Below are 21,159 nucleotides of genomic sequence, written 5' to 3'. Positions count from 1 at the left end.
CCACACATCCGATCACTTCTTCATTTCATTCTCTCTACCCCTATCCAAACATAACAAACTAATCTCTTCTCATCCTGCACCTGTCCGCCGTAACCTTCGTTCCCTCTCCCCCTCTACCTTTGCCTCATCGGTGCTCTCAGCCCTCCCTTCATCTGACTCGTTCCAACTCCTGCCTCCAAACTCTGCTGCAGAAACTCTCCTCTCTACTCTCTCATCCTCTCTGGACTCTCTCTGTCCTCTCACATCTCGGCAGGCTCGTCAGTCCCCTCCTGCTCCCTGGCTAAATGATGCACTGCGTGCTAATAGAACCGTCCTTAGGGCAGCAGAGCGGAAACGGTGGAAATCCAAACACTGTGACGACCTCCTAACCTATCAGGCTCTCCTCTCCTCTTTCTCTGCTTCGATCTCTCAGGCAAAAAGCACTTTCTTTCAAGATAAGATCCAATCTTCCTATTCTAATACCAAAAAACTATTTTCCATCTTCTTCACCCTCTTGGACCCTCCAAAAGCCCCTCCCCCCTCCTCACTTCTGTCAAGCGACTTTGTTACCCACTTTGAAAAAAAGGTTGATATTCGCTCTTCTTTTTCTGACTCACCTTTACTCACCGCTGGGTCACCAGACCCTCCTTCCACCCACACACTAATCTCCTTTTCCCCTCTCTCTCCAAGTGAGGTTCTTACCCTCATTACCTCTGCCCGCCCTACCACCTGTCCTCTGGACCCTATCCCTTCAAACCTCCTTCAGACTATCGCTCCTGATATTCTACCGTTTCTCTCCCATTTCATCAACACTTCTCTAACTTCTGGTCACTTTCCAAACAGTCTCAAGGAGGCAAGAGTAAACCCTCTCCTAAAGAAACCCACTCTCAACCCGTCTGATGTTATAAACTACAGGCCTGTCTCTCTACTCCCGTTCCTGTCTAAAACACTTGAAGGCGCTGGCTTTAAACAACTCTCCTGTTATCTCCATCAGAACAACCTTCTGGATCCGCACCAGTCTGGTTTCAAGGCAGGTCACTCCACAGAAACTGCTCTCATTGCTTTCACTGAGGAACTGCACACTACCAAAGCAGCATCCCTCTCCTCTGTTATCATCCTGTTGGACCTGTCTGCTGCATTCGACACGGTGAATCATCAGATCCTCCTTTGCACTCTCCAAGAACTTGGAGTTTCAGGCTCTGCACTTTCCCTCCTCACCTCATACCTCAAAGACCGTACCTACAGGGTAACTTGGAGAGGGTCTGAGTCTGACCCTTGTCAATTAACTACAGGGGTCCCTCAGGGCTCTGTTCTTGGTCCCCTCCTCTTCTCCCTGTACACAAACTCGCTCGGATCAGTCATTAGCCCGCATGGTTTTTCATACCACTGCTACGCTGACGACACCCAATTAATTCTGTCCTTTCCCCGCTCAGAGACCCAGGTCGTCGCACGCATCTCTGATTGTCTAGCTGACATCTCTCAGTGGATGTCTGCTCATCACCTCAAGCTCAACCTTGACAAGACTGAGCTGATTTTCCTTCCGGGAAAAGATTGTCCCACTCTTGACCTGACTATCAACATCGGCACCTGTGTTGTTTCCCCGACTCAGACTGCAAGGAATCTGGGTGTGATCCTAGATAACAACCTGTCCTTCACTGCAAACATCGCTGCTACAACCCGTTGCTGCAGATACACGCTTTACAACATCAGGAAGATACGTCCCCAGCTGACACAGAAAGAGACGCAGGTTCTGGTCCAGGCTCTCGTCATCTCACGCCTAGACTACTGCAACTCCCTCCTGGCTGGTCTACCTGCATGTGCCATCCGACCTCTGCAGCTCACCCAGAATGCAGCGGCTCGTCTGGTCTTCAACCTTCCTAAATGTTCCCACACCACTCCACTCCTCCGCTCCCTTCACTGGCTTCCGGTAACTGCTAGAATCCACTTCAAGACACTGGTACTTGCTTACCATGCTGCGAATGGATCTGGCCCTTCATACATCCAGGACATGGTTAAACCGTACACCCCAGCGCGTGCACTACGCTCTGCATCAGCCAAACGACTCGCTGCACCCTCGCTGCGAGGGGGACCCAAGTTCCCATCAGCAAAAACACGTGGGTTTGCTATCCTGGCTCCAAGATGGTGGAATGAGCTCCCCATTGACATCAGGACAGCAGATAGCTTGCACATCTTCCGGCGCAGACTGAAAACTCATCTCTTTCGACTCCACTTCGAGCGATATAATTATTAACAAAGCACTTATATACTAATAAAGGACTGGCTTATCTATAGCCAGTTGAGTAGCACCTGAAATGTTTGGCTCTATGAAACCTGATGTACTTATATGATTCTGTTTTCTTCAAGGTTGTGTCTTCCTGGTCGAATGTACTTATTGTAAGTCGCTTTGGATAAAAGCGTCAGCTAAATGCAATGTAATGTAATGTAAAAAGGTAAATGTAACAACTACTACAGTGCAACAAAACAGGAAGATTAAAAGTGGACACTTAAACATAAGATCTCTAGCATCTAAAGCAATATTGGTAAATTATTTAATATCAGATTATAATATTGATATATGCGGTCTCACTGAAACTTGGTTGAGACATGAAGAATATGTCAGCATAAATGAGGCCACTCCACCCAGCCATATCAATACTCATATTCCTCGAGGCACAGGCTGAGGAGGTGGCGTTGCAGCAATCTTTGACTCAAGTTTACTTATCAATACTAAACCAAAATTAAATTATACTTCCTTTGAAAGTCTCGTTTTTAGTCTTACGCATCCGACCTGGAAAACTTTGCAGCCAATCTTATTTGTTACAGTGTACCGTCCACCAGGTCATTATTCCACATTTTTATCAGAATTCTCTACGTTTTTTATCAACTTTGGTACTTAAAACAGATAAAGTAGTTATCGTAGGTGACTTTAATATTCATGTTGACAACGATAGAAATAGCCTAACTGTTGCATTTAACTATATTAGATTCTATGGGTTTCCGTCAGAGTGTAAATAAACCAACCCACTGTTCTAATCACACTCTCGACCTTGTTCTGACTTATGGTATTGAAATTGAGCAACTATTAGTCGAACCGCATAATCCTGCTTTATCCGACCATTTCTTAGTAACTTTTGAAGTACTGTTACTAGACTACAAAGCATTAGTCAAAACCTCCTGCAGCAGAAACCTATCTGTTAGTGCTATAGCCAAATTGAAGGAAGAGATTCCATCAATACTTACTCGATAGCATGTCTGCATGTAAGGGAGGAAACTTATACAAAATGTACACCACCCCAAATTGATCATGATGTTGATAGTGCTACAGATGCGCTGCGAATAAAATTAGACTCTGTTGCTCCTTTGAAAAAGAAGAATTGTATGTGCTTTTTTAATGATAAAATTGTTACTCTTAGAAACAAAATTAATGACCTCTTGCCTTTGACCAGTATAGTGTTATCAACAACTCCCGGAAACGTAAGTTCTAATATTACACTAGATAGTAAATTAGAATGCTTTTCAACCATAAACCTTGAACAATTGAATTCAATGATTCTTTCTTTTAAACCATCAACGTGTATCTTAGACCCGATTCCAACTAATATGTTAAAGCTTCCATTAATTAACACTTCTTTATTAAATATTATGAATATCAAGGTTTTATTTATATAGCACATTTTAAAAACGATTTTTGGTCGAGCCAAAGTGCTGTACATGCAAATAATAAATAACACATTACTACAGTCGCAAACAGAAGACAATAAATTACAACAGCAAATATAACAATCAAACACAGGGAAATGTCAAGAGTCGTGCTCCGCTCTGACTAGAAGGCCAGAGAGAAGATGTGTGTTTTAAGTGAAGATTTAAAAACCCCTAGGGTCTGGGCCGACCTCACATGGAGGGGCAGAGTGTTCCAGAGCCTAGGGCCAGCTGCTGTGAAGGCTCGGTGCCCTCGGGTTTTGAGCCTGGTCTTGGGTACTACCAGCAGCAGCTGGTCAGCCGACCTTAATGCTCTGGCTGGGGTGTGGCGATGGAGGAGTTTGGCTATATAGGCAGGAGCCAGCCCATTTAGTGCTTTAAAAACAAATAAAAGGAGTTTAAAATCAATGCAGAACCTAATTGGAAGCCAGTGCAATGAGGCCAGAATTGGGGTGATGTGGTTACGCTTTTTGTGGCCAGTGAGAAGACGTGCAGCTGCGTTCTGCACTAGCTGCAGGCGTCTAATTGACGCCTGGTCCATACCCACGTATAGGGCGTTGCAATAATTCAACCTTGTGGTTACAAAGGCGTTAATAACCCTTTCCAGATCTTTAAAAGATAAAAACAACTTGGTCTTGGCCAATAGTCGTATTTAAAAAAAAAAAGCAGGTTTTGACTACGCTGCTGACCTGCTTATCAAATTTAAAAGTGCTATTGAAGGTCACTCCAAGGTTCATGACAGAGGGGAGGATGTTTTTATTGAGGCAGCCCAGAATATCAACCGGAGAGGCTGGAGGTTGGGGTCGAAAAAAGATGACCTCGGTCTTGTTCTTGTTGAAGTTGAGAAAATGTTTGCTCAGCCAGGATTTGATCTCTGTCAAGCAGTCCATCAATAGCTGTAATGAGTTGACATTATAATTGAGAGGCAAATATATCTGTACATCATCGGCGTAACAATGGAAAGGGATGTTGTGTTTTGTGAGAATTGAACCTAGGGGCAGTATGTACAGTAGAAAAAGGATGGGGCCCAGATTAGAGCCTTGGGGAATCCCACAGGTAAGAGGGGCTTTGGCAGAGGAGAAGGCACCTAGCTGCACTGATAAGCTGCGGTCTGTCAGGTAGGACCTGAACCATGCAAGGGCAGAGCCTGTGATGCCTGCGGACTGTTCGAGCCGCGACAACAGGATGCTATGGTCCACAGTGTCAAAAGCAGCTGTCAGGTCTAACAGCACCAGGACAGCTGGGCTACCTGAGTCGGTGGCTAGGAGCAGATCATTAAAAACTTTTAAAAGGGCTCTTTCAGTACTGTGCATGGGTTTCAAGCCAGACTGAAACTTTTCATGAAAGCCATGCGTGATTAAAAAAGACTGTAGCTGGACATAGACTACTCGCTCCAGGACTTTAGATAAAAAAGATAGCTGGGAGATGGGCCTAAAATTTGCGAGAATGGAGGGATCAAGATTTTTCTTTTTAAGTAGCGGCTGCACCACGGCATGTTTGAAGGCAGCTGGGACACATCCTGAGCTAAGAGAGGTGTTTATAAGTAATAAAATACTTGCTCCAACTGATTCGAAAACATCTCTGAGAAGGCGAGAGGGAATGCTGTCTGAGGTGCAGTTTGTCGGCCGCAGGTGCATGACTACATCCGAGAGAGAAGAGAGGGATACAGGCTCAAAGTTGTCCAGGACAGCAGGGCACAGAAAAGGAGCAGGATCTGGGGTAGCATTAGTGTGGGCTAGCCTAAGAGCAGATACTTTTTCGATAAAAAATGTAAGAAACTTATCACAGAGAGTAGTCGATGGCACAATTGAAGAAACATCACAGGGATTAATGATAGAGTTGAGGACATTAAAAAGAACCTGAGGTTTATGGCTGTTTTTGTAAATTAACAGAGAAATTAGCTCTGTTTTGGCTGCTTTGACTGCCGTCTGGTAGTCGGAAAGGCAAGCACGAAGGATTTTTAAGGAGACATGGAGTTTATCCTTTTTCCATTTTCTCTCTGCACGCCTGCAAGCGCGTCTGAGAGCACGAGTACAGTCATTGAGCCACGGCTCTGAGAGAACTTTGGTGTGTGTAAGCGTAAAAGGAGCAACATAATCCAATATAGTGTACATGTCGAGTCAAACATGGAGATCAGCTCATCCGCACTAAGAGCACAGTTCACCTCTAATTCACAGATCAGGGAAGCATTAAAAACATCAGAAAACTGTGAGGCAGTCAAGGGGTTAATCGAACGCAGACGACGCGCAGGGGCACGTGATTCGACTCCTGCGGAAGGGATCGAGGTTGTAAACAGAACAGGTAAATGGTCTGAGATACGCGTTGCTGCACAGATTTCATCCACAGAGACAGACAGTCCAAACGATAATACTAAATCTAAAGTGTGTCCTTTTTCGTGTGTTGGGCCAGCCACGGACTGAACGAGACGAAAAGAATCAAGGAGATTTAAAAAGTCCCTAACCAGAGGTTTGGACTCGCAATACACATGGACATTGAAGTCTCCGGAGATCAAAACACGATCATATTTCACCATGATCCCGGACAGAAAGTCAGAAAAGTAATTTATGAAATCCTTATTGCAATTTGGCGGACGATACACGACTGCGTATAGTATAGGCGAGGCCGGGTTCAGTTCAAAAAGCTGCAACTCAAAGCTAGCGTAGCTAGTTACCGGGTGAAGCAATCTGCATTTGAGGCTAGCTCTAAACACTGATGCTACGCCCCCACCATGGCCGGTGGTACGGGTCAGGAGGAAGAAGTTCAGAGAACGGTGTATACTCGCCAGCGTGGACCCATGTCTACGTCAGAAACATAAAATCCAGTTCACGAGAGGTGAAGAAGTAATTTAGCAGGAAGGTTTTGTTTGCTATTGACCTAGCGTTTAGCAAGGCCATGCAAAGTTTTCTCTCCGGGCTGGCCGAAGGTGTGCGTGATGATGCCACGCGGGCCGGTAGCAGTCAGTCGGGCAGGAGGAGCTGTCAGCTCCGGAAAGACAGGGCTAATCCATCGATCCCTCAGATGGCGTGCAGCGGGAGGGCCATGACATCTGATGCGTGGATAAGTCCCAGAAGAAGCCGTCAGGTATGCTTTTTGATGGACCAGTGCACCACCACGCTTTCCCCGTCGTCTAAAGCGCTTTCGGCGAGGCAGGATCCAGGGCAATCGGCGCAAAAAGTAGGGGTAAACCTTTTCTTAAAAAGCACAACCTCGATCCAGAGGTTTTAGCCAATTATAGACCTATTTCTAATCTGAACGCGTTAGACTCAATTATTTTGAGTTCCTCTCAAAAATTCTTGAAAAAGCATTCGCAAAACAGTTGTGTGATTACTTAAAAAAACAATGATTTATTTGAAGATTTTCAGTCTTGCTTTAGAACACATCATAGCACAGAGACAGCTCTGGTTAAAGTCACAAATTACCTTCTAATAGCCTCAGACAAAGGACTTGTCTCTATTCTTGTCTTGCTCGATCTCAGTGCTGCATTTGATACTATCGACCATGATATCCTATTGTAAAGACTAGAGCACTTAGTTGGCATAAAGGGAACTGCTTTAGGCTGGTTTAGGTCCTATCTATCTGAACGGTCTCTGTTTGTGTGTGTCAACAATGAATCTTCCATGCAAACCAAAGTGAGCCATGGAGTGCCACAGGGCTCAGTGCTTGGACCTCTTTTGTTCACACTATATATGCTTCCGTTAGGCAATATTATAAGGAAACATTCTGTACATTTCCATTGTTATGCGGATGATACTCAACGATACTTATCAAGCCTGATGAGTCCAATCATCTAAATGAAATTCAAGACTGCCTCAAGGACTTAAAAACGTGGATAACCTTATGTTAAACACGGCCAAAACTGAAGTTATTGTACTCGGCCCAAAGAATCTACCAAACAAACTATCTAAAGATATATTAACTATGGATGGCATTAATTTGGCCTCCAGTGAGACTGTAAGAAATCTTGGTGTTATATTTAATCAGGATTTATCTTTTAACGCCCACATAAAATCAATCTCAAGGACCGCCTTCTTTCATCTACGTAACATTGCAAATAATCAGGCATATCTTGCCTCAAAACCATGCAGAGAAACTAGTCCATGCATTTGTTACTTCAAGGCTAGATTATTGTAACTCTTTATTATCAGGGTGTACCAAAAAGTCAGTTAAGTCGCTTCAGCTCATTCAAAATGCTGCAGCATGTGTATTAACTAGAGTTCGGAAAAGGGACCACATTACTCCAGTTTTGGCTGCCTTACACTGGCTCCCTAAAGAACACAGGAAATCATTTTAAATTGTTATTCTCGCCTACAAAGCCCTTAATGGGCAGGCGCCATCTTAGCAATAACTCATTATACCCTACTGTCCAACTAGGGCATTGGGTTCCAAGAATACAGGGTTGTTGGTTGTTCCTAGAGTCTCTAAAAGTACAATGGGAGCCAGAGCCTTTTATTATCAAGCTCCACTGTTGTGGAATCAGCTTCCAGTTTGTGTTCGGGCGGCAGACAGCCTATCCGTTTTTAAGAGTGCGCTTAAGACCTTGCTTTTTGATAAAGCTTATAGTTTAAAAAAAAATCTAATAAGAGTGCATTGACGTAGACACGTTGTGCCTCTTCACCAATACATTTGAGTTCTTACTCTTTTTCCTTGCTGATGGTATGTCATTTGGTGGTGTGTGTGTAGACGGCAGAGGTGTGGACTCGAGTCACATGACTGGGACTCGAGTCACCAATGTTATGACTTTGGACTCGACTTGACAAAATCACAAAACACTTGCAACTCGACTTGAACACCAATGACTCGGGACTTGACTTGGACTTGAGCCTTCTGACTTGAGGTGACTTGATCATTTAATTCAGGGGTCTCCAACACGCAGATCGCGAGATGCCGCTAGAAAAGCAGACTCCCGTCGGGGAAAGCAGAATCTTCAGCCGCTCCTACTCTTGCTGAGAATCCTTACAGGCAGGGGTGGGTCTTTATTTGGGCCGCCATGCGGCCAATCATATGCGAGGACACACTAGGATCATACCATCATGTGAAAGAAGGGTGGGGGGCAGACGCTCCAAAGACAGCAGGTGTAGTGGTACAGGCCAGCTGCAGGGCGACAGGGAGACGGGGAGCCGGATTTAAATGCAAGCGCGTCGGAAAAAGTCAAGAAATTAGTGAAAACCGAAAAAATAAGCAGCATCTGGCTGCATTTCAATGATATTGGAGAAAGCAAAGCTGAGTGCAGGATTTGTAAAATGAAAATAACCTTCAGAGCAGGGTTTTTTTTTTGTAACCACTCAGGATTTATTGTCAGAGGTGGGAGAAGTTCAGATCTTGTACTTGAGTAAAAGTAGCCTACCAGAGTGTAGGACTACTCGGTTACAATAAAAAGTCCTGCATTCAAAATGTTACAAGTAAAAGTACAAAAGTATTATCAAAATATAGTTAAAGTACCACCTGCAGAGGGATCTAGATTCAGGTGTTCTTTTCCCCATAGAGACCGCCTCGCTGCACATTATCCCTTGCATAAAGATAGATTGTGTAACATGTTGTACACAGTAGAAATAAATATTCTGGTTACCTCAACATCAGGGATCTTATACATTAAACTCCTTCTGAATCAAACCGTCACGGTAGCATTACCTTACTGATCCCTCTTCAAATAGAAAAAAACATGTTACTTTACCAGCAGAGAGAAAATGGATTATTAAATGATTAATGTGACTAACAAAGAGCAGTTTGATTATTAAGTATTATTCTGTTGATCGATGTCATTACATTTGGTGAAAAGCACATAATGACTTGTTTAAGACTTGTTTTGTCAAAGTTTAGGACTTGACTTGAACTTGCCCATCCTGACTTGAGACTTGACTCGGACTTGAGCGCAAAGACTTGAGACTTGACTCTGACTTGAGCGCAAAGACTTGAGACTTGACTCGGGCTTGAGCGCAAAGACTTAAGACTTGACTCGGACTTGCAAAACAATGACTTGGTCCCACCTCTGGTAGACGGTGGAAGCAGGGAGAGGCATACACGTGCCTTGATCCCTGCCGAGTCGACGCACAACTGCTGATTGGTGTCAGTGCCAGAAACACTATTTACGAGCAATGTGCTCATGGTATAGATGTAATTTGGTTGTGTGTGTAGACTACATGTGTCAAACTCAAGGCCCTTGGTGGATTTAATTTTGGCCTCTGTTCCTTACTTCTTACTTGCTACCCCTTTCCCTCAACCTATCCTAAGGGAGTGCATGTACGCAGACACGTTAGTTTTGCTGCTATAGGCTTAGACTGTCGGGGGACACCTTATATCTTCCTTCTGTCTGTCTGTATCTGTGTACTCTCATGTTCCAAATAACCCAGCTTCCCCCAAATTTCTTTTTGGTTTCTATCTACGCCGGGATCCTGAGTCCTGGCTGATCCTGTTGCTGCGGTCCTTTGTCCTGGATCCTCTATCCTGAATTCTGGATTTGAGTCCTGGACTTCGAGTCGTGGCTGAACCAGTCTCTGCGGTCCTGCCTGACTCTCATCATACTACTTCCCTGATGGCTCCCACAGGATTGTTGACATCCTTGTGGATTCATCTTCTTATTATAGACACATGCATTTCCAAACATGTGGTCTACCTACGCTGTAAATGTATTATCTCTTCGATTTACACACAACATCTATTGCACGTCTGTCTGTCCTGGGAGAGGGATCCCTCCTCTGTTGCTCTCCCTGAGGTTTCTCCCATTTTTCCCTTTAAACTGTGGGTTTTCTTCGGAAGTTCTTCCTTGTACGATGTGAGGGTCTAAGGACAGAGGGTGTCGTATTGTCATACTGATATTCTGTACAAACTGTGAAGTCCACTGAGACAAATGTAACATTTGTGATATTGGGCTATATAAATAAACATTGATTGATTGATTGATGTGATGACTACTTCCATTCTTGTAAGGATAATAAATACATGTATCCTGATTATTGAAGCTCAAGCCGGTGACGAGTGATATGTTCCTAACAATGCCACCTGTAGTTTTGCAAAGAAAACGTACACATTCCAAGTTTGATTGGGATTAAAGACATTGTCCACTCTCCTCTAAAATATTAGACATTAACTCCAATGACATGCATTTTTTCTATCTGTGTTTGTGCCCTTGGATTTATATTAGGGCTGTCAAACGATTACAATTTTTAATCAGATTAATCACAGTTTAAAAATTAATTAATCATGATTAATCACCATTCGAACTATGTCCAAAATATGCCATTTCTTTATGTATATTGTTGTGGGAATGGAAAGATAAATGAAAGAAGGCGGATATATCCATTTCACATACAGTATGTTTATTATAACATTGTTCTGTGTGTCAAAATGAAAGATTGCCCACACACCTATCAATCATCAAACCGTGGGGTCTTAATCCATTACGTGTTGATTTCTATCAACGGGGGAGTACTTCAGGAAAGTCGACGGAGGGGGGGGCTAGTGGAGTACTTCGTGACCACAGAGCGTGAACGTTGTGATCAGCTGTTTTAGCGCAGTTCTCCAGTGAAGGAGGGGGAGTCTCCCTCCGCAGCCGGTTGGCTAGTTTTGGCACAATTCCGTTGTACAGACCGACGTTAACAGCAGCCCTGTCTGTGCACACGGAGACCGACTCTGTCGTCCGTCGGTACGCAAATGCGCTTTGTGACACAAGTGACGGTACGCATTTCAGATTACGCACATAACCTGTGTACCAGTTATGTGCACCCCTGTACTACAGCAAAAGTATTATCCGTCGGGACTTCCTGCAACAACACCACGCCGTTATCTTGATTCTGATTGGCCAGAAGACATTATCAAAGATATTCTATTGAGAAGACGATCACTACGTGACAAAAGTTTTCAAAACCGTTTCTGGTCTTCGGTATTTCCAGACAAGTGGCTACTGAAATCAATCTTACTAACTGCCCTCTGTGCAATTCTCGGCGCGAGTTGGCGGACTTTATTTAGCTTATTTAACATCATTGTTCATGGTGGGGCTAAGCCATTTCTTGGTATGGGTGTAGCCATACCCTGGCGCTGCCACTGGTGGCACGTATGGGGCGGGCCATTCTGCACATGCGTTCAATATTTTAACGCAATTAATTCAAAAAACGAATTACCGCCGTTAAGGCGATAATTTTGACAGCATTAATTTATATAAATGTATTTTTTACCCGTTACAACCTTTCTGCAGGTATCCTACCAGGTGCAGGATGTGCATCTCCTGGCAGCTGTACAATTGATTCCTCTTAATTCAAATGAGCTACCTACCATTGTTCATGTTGTTGTATTGTTCATGTGCAGTATAACATATTAAGTAGACCTCTACAAACAGGTAACATAATAAACATAGAGGATTGTTTTTATTCATCTCAGGTGGTGTATTTCACGGCTGTGTTCCCCTATGTGATGCTGGCCATCTTGCTGGTCAGGGGGTTGACGTTCCCGGGGGCCTGGCAGGGTGTGGTCTACTACCTGTATCCAGATCCTTCTCGCCTGGTGGACCTTCAGGTAGACCCTGCACAGTTTCACACCTACCTGAATTGAATACACAAATGAAGGTAGATGAAACAAGATCCTCCTGTGACTGTTATAACGCTGATGATCTAAATACGTGTTTTTTAAATCTTTCTTCATGAGGTGTGGATGGAGGCTTGTGCCCAGGTCCTCTTCTCCTATGGCGTCGCAACAGGAACCCATATCACAATGAGCAGCTACAACAAAGTCACAAACAACTGTTATAGGTTAGTCATGTGATCAGTAGCTCCATTAATATATTGGGAGCTTTTGTTGATTGAGTTTTTATTTTCTTTGAGTATCTGCCACGTACTGGGTTATATAATAATGTATGACTGCATTCAAACAATACTAAGAAATAGGGGATGAAGTGTAGCTGTGCTTTCTTTTGTAAATCTCAAAGATGAAAACTAGAACTACCTTAAGATATAGATACATCTAGGGGCAATAAGAACATCAAAACTACCTAAGGACGGATTGTCCGCCCAACAACATAAAGTATATTACTGTCAGTACATTTTCCCACTGAGTTCTGCTCTGCATGCTGTGCTTTGTGTTTGTGTATGCAGGGACAGTGTGTGGTTATGTGTGCTCAATTGTTGCACCAGCTTAGTTTCCGGGTTTGTAGTCTTCTCATGTCTCGGATTCATGGCCGAAAAACAGGGCATTCCCATCGAAAAGGTCGTCACATCAGGTACGATTTTCAAGTGCAAAGCTACCATCTCTACCATCTCTCTCAGAATCAAAAGTACCCTCACAACAATTCAAATGTCTCTTCTGTCCTCGCAGGCTCGGGGCTAGCATTCATCGCTTTTCCTCAGGCTGTTGCCATGATGCCCCTGCCTCAGCTGTGGGCCGCCTGCTTCTTCATTATGCTCATTCTGTTGGGACTGGACAGTGTGGTAAGATACACCACAAACGGTTGGTGTCCTTCACATAGGATTAACTTAAGATATGCTGCAACTGTTTATGCTGTATCAGTGAACACACATGTAAAAACATTGGCAAATGTAATATTGGAGAATTAATATAATATAATATGATGGCAATGTAGTCGGTCAGTCAGTCGACCACTTTAATATACACTAAAATACCTTTAAAAACGATGGATGGATTGCCATCAAACTCCACTTTCCAAAAATGATGAATTCCCTGACTTTCTTCTGACATATTTTTCTTTTAGTAAAAACGTACTACCTCTGACTTTTCATCCAGCATCCACATTTTAATTACGGCCCGTCCACACTACTTAAAAGCTTTAAAAAAAGCTTGGAGCTGGGCGTGTCTGAAGCTCGACCAACAACTAATCACATAAATCTCCCGCCCATGACACACAAGCAGCGGTTTGATTGGCTAGAGCTTGTACTGGCATATGATTTGATTGGCTGACGCTTCCACCGAAAGCTTCAGAAGCTTCAAAAGTTGAACATTGCTCAACTTTTGCAGCCTGAAACGCCAGGAAAGCTCCGCACTGCTTCCCACAATGCAGTTCGGCAAAAAGTGACGTCACCCCATTCAAAGTGAATGGGCAGACGCGTTGGAAACCGTTTTTGAAGCTGTCGAAGCTGTAGTGTGAACGGGCCGTTACTCTTTGGTTCAAGATGGACCCAATAGCTAACATTCCTAACCAACTCAGCTATACTTGTTGATAGACTTAGAATAAGCTTTCTGGGCCAGGGATTTGTAAGGCAAGGCAAGTTTATTTACACTGAACAAAAATATAAATGTAACACTTTTGTTTTTGCTCCCATTTTCCATGAGATGAACTCAAAGATCTAAAACATTTTCTATATACACAAAATAACCATTTCTCTCAAATATTGTTCACAAATCTGAAAAAAATCTGTGATAGTGAGCACTTCTCCTTTGCCGAGATAATCCATCCCACCTCACAGGTGTGGCTGATGGTCATGGATGAATGGCACAACAATGGGCCTCAGGATCTCGTCACGGTATCTCTGTGCATTCACAATGCCATCAATAAAATGCACCTGTGTTCGTCGTCCATAACATACGCCTGCCCATACCATAACCCCACCACCACCATGGGCCACTCGATTCACAACATTGACATCAGAAAACCGCTCACCCACACGACACCACACACGCTGTCTGCCATCTGCCCTGAACAGTGAAAACCGGGATTCATCCGTGAAGAGAACACCTCTCCAACGTGCCAGACGCCATCGAATGTGAGCATTTGCCCACTCAAGTCGGTTACGAGGAGTCAGGTCGAGACCCCGATGAGGACGACGAGCATGCAGATGAGCTTCCCTGAGATGGTTTCTGACAGTTTGTGCCGAAATTCTTTGGTTATGCAAACCGATTGTTGCAGCAGCTGTCCGAGTGGCTGGTCTCAGACGATCTTGGAGGTGAACATGCTGGATGTGGAGGTCCTGGGCTGGTGTGGTTACACGTGGTCTGCGGTTGTGAGGCCGGTTGTATGTACTGCCAAATTATCTGAAACGCCTTTGGAGACGGCTTATGGTAGAGAACTGAACATTCAATTCACGGGCACCAGCTCTGGTGGACATTCCTGCTGTCAGTATGCCAATTGCACCATCCCTCAAAACTTGCGACATCTGTGGCATTGTGCTGTGTGATAAAACTGAACTTTTTAGAGTGGCCTTTTATTGTGGCCAGCCTAAGGCACACCTGTGCAATAATCATGCTGTCTAATCAGCATCTTGATATGCCACACCTGTGAGGTGGGATGGATTATCTCGGCAAAGGAGAAGTGCTCACTATCACAGATTTTTTCAGATTTGTGAACAATATTTGAGAGAAATGGTTATTTTGTGTATATAGCAAATGTTTTAGATCTTTGAGTTCATCTCATGAAAAATGGGAGCAAAAACAAAAGTGTTGCATTTATATTTTTGTTCAGTGTATTACCTATCAACACAGATATCGGCAAAGCTACTGGCAACCAGGGCCCCGGCTTGTCCTGGAAATAGTTGAGAGTACCATACCTTCTTGAGCCTGGACCCAGCACATATCAGTTAGAGTTTGCTGCGTTTTGTACACACACATTCTTATCAGGCTTTGGAGACCGCAGATGCTGTCTTGAAGGGGGGGGAGGTGGTTGACGTAGGCACGGTGATGAAGACGGGGGAGATGGTTCGGTGCTTGTGGTGGGCGTCGTTGAGGGGCGGGGGTAAAGGACATGCTGCTAACCCTGAGTATCGCCTTCATGCGGTCATTAATCTCCAGGAAGGATTTGGTGCCAACCGTCTGTATCTCCTTCATGTGGTCGAACTCCAGGAGGGTGGGCGAGGGTGAAAGGGAGAGTAGAGAGAGCTGGGGGGTGAAGGAAGAGTATCCTCAACGGTTATAGGGGGGTTGAAGGGTGGTGGAGACTCCTCCATTTGTGTCATAGGTCTCCCATAATCAAGACATTCCTCAGGCGGCTGCAGTGATACTTCTTCAAGGTTTTCTGAGCGATATGTTGTGTCTTTCTCTTGTTTTGATTCCTCTTGCCGCTTGTCTTTGGGAACATATTGATGATGCAGGCAGTTTAATATGTTCGAGACAAACAATTTCACTCCTGACTTGTTCAGGCAAACTCCATCTGCCTTAAAAAGATGTCTGCGGTCCCAGAAAAAGTTAAAATTGTCAATAAAATGGACAGAATGGTCAGTGCAGGCAGTTGAAAGCCAGGTGTTCAGTGCAAACAATCTGCTGAATCTCTCCACTCCTCTTCTGACTGGCGGTAGAGGGCCACTGATGAACACCTCCGCATTTAGAGAGCTGACAGTTTCCAAGAAACATTTAAATTCTTCTTTCAGCACTTCTGACTGTTGTTTCACAACATAATTTGTTCCAATGTGCAGTACCACATTTTTTACAGTTGGATGTTCAGCCCCAATATGCAGGATCTTCTCTGCCAAGTCAGAGACCACATCCTTGGGAAAACAGAGATTAGATTAGAATATTTAATGACCACACAGCCAGGCTGGTGGAATTCGTGTTCAGTGCAGATTATTACAGCTTGTTCCATACAATTCAACATACAATAACAGACAATAAAAAGTACAACACACAGCACAGGGCAAATACATACATCATGACATATACATAAAGTTCAATGTGTGATGGATTGTGATTGTTCATTGGGGTTACTTAGAGTCCATTTAGTGTCCGTATTGCAAAGGGGAAGAAGCTGTTTTTGAAGCGGGTGGTTTTGGTGGACAGTGACCTGTAGCGCCTCCCTGAGGGCAGAAGTTGGAAGACATGGTGAGCTGGGTGGGACGGGTCAGAAGTGATTTTCTTTGCCCTTGTGACAGTTCGTTGGTGGTGAAGTGATTTGAGTGATGGAAGGGGACTTCAGGTGATTTTTGATGCTTTATTGATGATACGTTGAAGTTTATTCCGGGAGTGGGTGTCTGAACTGCTGTACCAGACTGTGATGGATGATGTGAGGATGCTTTGGATGATGGCTGTGTAGAACTGGATTAGGAGATGTTTCCTCACTCTGTATTTCTTGAGCTGCCGCAGAAAGAATAGCCTTTGGTTGGCTTTTTGTAGATGTGGTTTGTGTTGGTCTTCCATTTGAGGTTATTGATTAAAGAGTACTTTGGTGTTGTTCTTACTACACAGACATTTTACATCACCCACAATCAGAGTTGCAGGCCCAGTCGTTTCCCTCTAGCCTTTTACTTTTGGAGTAGCTATTGTTCCTTACCCTGCTATGTCAAGAGGACAGGTTATCTAGGTCATCAGAAAGAGATCTCCGTTTCTGGGTCAGCGGAGCGTATCTGTTCTGGATTGGCACACTCGGTGGTTTAGGAGGATTGTTTGTAGTTCTCCCTTTAGCAGCTGTCCACGGCTGTTTCCTATTATGAATAGGGGTTTGAAGAGGCGCTCTTCCTGGGTGATAACAACGCAGGCCAGCCGGATGCATCACAGATTTCAGAGCGCTGGGCTCTGCCTGTTATTCGTCCTCCCAAATCCCATAGAAATGATTTACTCTTAGGCTTTGCAACCAGAGAGTTCCAGGGAGGACTACCACTTGTAGATTTATTACCCGGTACACAGCCCTCCTGTTCCTTGGAATCCTTGTATCTGCTAACTAGCTGTGAGTTAGCATGCCTTTGTCCATTATTTTTGCAACACTGGTAAAGTGGTGTCATTCCAACCTAGTCCATTCACTTCCACGTTAACTTCCAACCGTTGCATTTTCATTTCCAACACGACCATCTTCTGTAGAAGTTTGTGGAAGTCATCTGTAGGCATTTTTCTCCCAACTAGCTTAAGCTAAATAGCAGAGGTGTGGACTCGAGTCACATGACTTGGACTCGAGTCAGACTCGAGTCACCAATTCGATGACTTTGGACTCGACTTGACAAAATCACAAAACACTTGCGACTCGACTTGGACTTGAACACCAATGACTCAGGACTTGACTTGGACTTGAGCCTTCTGACTTGAGGTGACTTGATACTTTAATTCAGGGGTCTCCAACACGCAGATCGCGAGATGCTTCGAGAAGAGCAGACTCCAGTCGGGGAGAGCAGAATCTTCAGCTGCTCCTACTCTTGCTGTGAATCCATGCAGGCAGGGGCGGGACTTTATTTTGCGGAGCCACCATGTGGCCAATCATATGCGAGGACACACTAAGATCATACCATTATGTGAAAGAAGGGTGGGGGGCAGACGCTCAAAAGACAGCAGGTGTAGTGGTACAGGCCAGCTACAGAGCAACAGGGAGACGGGGAGCCGGATTTAAATGCAAGCGTGTCGGAAAAAGTCAAGAATTTAGCGAAAACCAAAAAAAGAAGCAGCATCTGGCTGCATTTCAATGATATTGGAGAAAGCAAAGCTGAGTGCAGGATTTGTAAAATGAAAATAACCTTCAGAGCAGGTTTTTTGTTTTTGGTAACCATTAAGGATTTATTGTCAGAGGTGGTTCAGGACTTGTACTTGAGTAAAAGTACCTGAGTGTACAATAAAAAGTCCTGAATTCAAAATGTTACTCAAGTAAAAGTAGAAAAGTATTATCAAAATATAGTTAAAGTACCACCTGCAGAGGGATCTAGATTCAGGTGTTATTTTCCCCATAGAGACCGCCTCGCTGCACATTATCCCTTGCATAAAGATAGATTGTGGGTCCCTTATAACATGTTGTACATAGTGGAAATAAACATTCTGGTCACCTCAACATCAGGGATCTTATACATTAAACTCCTTCTGAATCAAACCGTCACGGTAGCCTTACCTTACCGATCCCTCTTCAAATAGAAAAAAACACGTTACTTTACCAGCAGAGAGAAAATGGATTATTAATGTGACTAATAAAGAGCAGTTTGATTATTAAGTATTATATCTGTTATTCCATGTTATTACATTTGGTGAAAAGCACATAATGACTTGTTAAAGACTCGTTTTGTCAAAGTTTAGGACTTGACTTGAACTTGTGTTTTTCCGTTACCCTCCTGCACTCACACAGAAATAAACAGAAAGGTAAGAAAAAGAAGACGACAAAGCCTAAAAAGAAAAATGGATCTGAGCAGGAATCACAATTGAGCTCTAAAGGTACATTCACACAAAACGCGATGAGATTTTTTCGTGTGTCACGATTACATGTAAAGTCAATGCAAAGACGCGGATAGAATCCAGTGGCGCGAATGGCGCAATTGGCGCTTCATTGGCGAGAGTTAAAAATGTTCAAGTCGAGCGACAAATTTGCGTGATGCTGTCTCGCAAAAAGCCAATCAGCATTCAGAATCTCTGACTCTCGTCACTGACGTTGAATCAGAAAACCAAAACAGCAGCCTTTGGCTCTGGGTGACAGCACACAGAGCTCACAGCTCCTCATATCTGTTCAGAAACTGGAGAGAAGTTATTAATGTACAACTCACAGAATGTCTGGCATGGTGAATACAGTCGCTGCTTTATTCATTTCTGTATGCCCCGCCTCCTCACCCGGGCGTCTTGTTGGAGTGACGTGACTAGACACAACTGACAGCCTTGGTCAAACTTCTGCGAGTAAAGCAATGCGTCCGATGTGAACGCACAATCAGGCTTGTCGTTTAAAAGTAGTCTTAGTGTTCATCCAAAATCATCCAACGACAATTGTCTAACTAATTAAGTTTTCTCAAGGAAGGTTGCTTCAGAGGGAAGCTTATTCTCATGTGGGCCACTCCTGCAGCTCTCCGTTGAGATTAGTCTCACTGATACCCCTTTCCCACCGAACCGGTTCCAGGGCCAGTTAAGATAAGATAAGATAGAGCTTTATTGTCTCCCTTAGGAGAAATTTGTCTTGGGCATCGAGATAATACACATAAAACATTCAGGTCAATCAGTCATAGATACAGAACAGAGATTACATATCACATGGCAAAGAAACAAACAAGAAACATACAGGTACAGAACTTTCCCTATTGCACATATCCCTATTGCACATACATAATCAAATTGCACTTTCCCTATTGCATTCATACATAATCAAATATTGCACTTTTCCCTATTGTATTCATACACAAATCAATATTGCACTTTTCCCTATTGTATTCATACATAATCAAATATTGCACTTTTCCCTATTGTAATCATACACAAATCAATATTGCACTTTCCCTATTGCACCTATGCATAGTGTCCGTCAAATTGCACATATCCCTATTGTGTCCATACCTATTTACTAGGACCGGGACTTTAACGCGTTAATTAAGATTAATTAATTACACAAAAATTAACGCGTTAAAAAAATTAACGCATTTTAATCGCACTTATTTTTGCACCGTGGAACGTTTCTCACTGGATGAGTTTCAGGCGTACCGATTATACTGGAGCACCAACTAACGTTCATGACTTCAGACAACAACAAACCACAGTGAACAACAGTGGGAAATGTTGTTTTAAAAAACGGACGGATGGAAGCGTCGATAAGAGCACGGTTGTGTGCAAATTATGCAAAAAGGAATTTGCATATCACCGCAGCACATCAAGCCTCAAGTATCACCTCAATGCAAAACATATAGCAGCTAGCGTGGAAGCTAGCGTGGACGTTAGCCTCTTTTATCGCGTTCACACCAAAAAGAGCCGGTACTAAAATTAGTTCATGAGAACCTTTTTACCCCCACGAAAGTCCCTGCTAGAGAGCAGGGACTTTCGTACGGCTCTCTTGTGAGAAAAGAGCTATATTTCTGATTGGCTGGGCGGATTGCAAACCACGCCCCGTAAAACTCCCAAAAAGTTTGGTGAAGCCGCCATTTTATTATCCTTGCATTAGCATTATTAGCATTAGCCCAGCGCAGAAACGCAGAGAGACTAACTTATGGCAACACAAAATAAAACATGGGAGCGGTGGAGATGAGGAGGTGTCGGCGTTCTGGCGATTTACTCGGAAGGCTGCTGGGACTCCCAGCAGCTTCTACTGAAGCCAGTCCCCAACTCCGGGGACTTCCGGCCGGGGACTTTGGGCGGCAGTATACGCCGTGAAGTGGTTTGCGGCCTGCCAGTAAACCCAAAGCAGAAGAAGAAGAAGTGACGTCAGCGGCTTCATTTGTTCTCATGAACTAAGTTCTCATGAACCTTTGTGGGAAAAGTACTGCGGTGTGAATGCGCCTAATGGTATACTAAAATCCATGTGAAAAAAATTGCTTCTCACTGTTCTCAGGTCAAATATTTATATGTGATTAAAAATGCGATTCATTTCGATTAATTAATTACAAAGCCTCTAATTAATTAGATTAATTTTTTTAATCGAGTCCCGGCCCTACTATTTACACATAATGCACTTCCCCTATTTAACCTTCTCATTTGCACATACTACACTGTAAACATTTCACCCCCCAACAACTCCTAACAGCATAATCACAATTGTTTCTGACTGTTCAGCAGCTTGATTGACAGCGGAACAAAGAAAAACTTATACCTGTTTAATTTACAGTTTGGTAATCTATACCTTCTGCCCTCGGAGGGCAGCAATTCAAACTCTCTATGCAGGATGTGTTTGGGGTCGCATGG

General features: G+C 43.8%; 1 protein-coding gene across 5 annotated transcripts in view; it reads left to right on the top strand.

Annotated features, from left to right (window-relative positions):
- The window catches only part of LOC117554700 (sodium- and chloride-dependent betaine transporter-like), a 74,282-nt gene that overhangs the window by 34,682 nt on the left and 18,441 nt on the right, over positions 1 to 21,159 (top strand). For all 5 annotated transcript variants that reach the window (XR_004570307.1, XM_034229177.1, XM_034229178.1 and 2 more), the window contains 4 exons: positions 12,049 to 12,183; positions 12,313 to 12,416; positions 12,759 to 12,883; positions 12,979 to 13,091. Coding sequence is in view for 4 of the 5 variants with exons in the window: in XM_034229177.1 (XP_034085068.1) it covers positions 12,049 to 12,183; positions 12,313 to 12,416; positions 12,759 to 12,883; positions 12,979 to 13,091 (477 nt within the window). In the remaining variant the exon portion in view is untranslated. The remainder of the gene's footprint in view (positions 1 to 12,048; positions 12,184 to 12,312; positions 12,417 to 12,758; positions 12,884 to 12,978; positions 13,092 to 21,159) is intronic.

This window comes from Gymnodraco acuticeps, unplaced genomic scaffold (assembly GCF_902827175.1).
Source record: "Gymnodraco acuticeps unplaced genomic scaffold, fGymAcu1.1, whole genome shotgun sequence".
NCBI classification, from domain to species: Eukaryota; Metazoa; Chordata; class Actinopteri; order Perciformes; family Bathydraconidae; genus Gymnodraco; species Gymnodraco acuticeps.
Note: the sequence above shows the minus strand (reverse complement) of the source record. Positions and strands in the feature narration are given on the sequence as shown.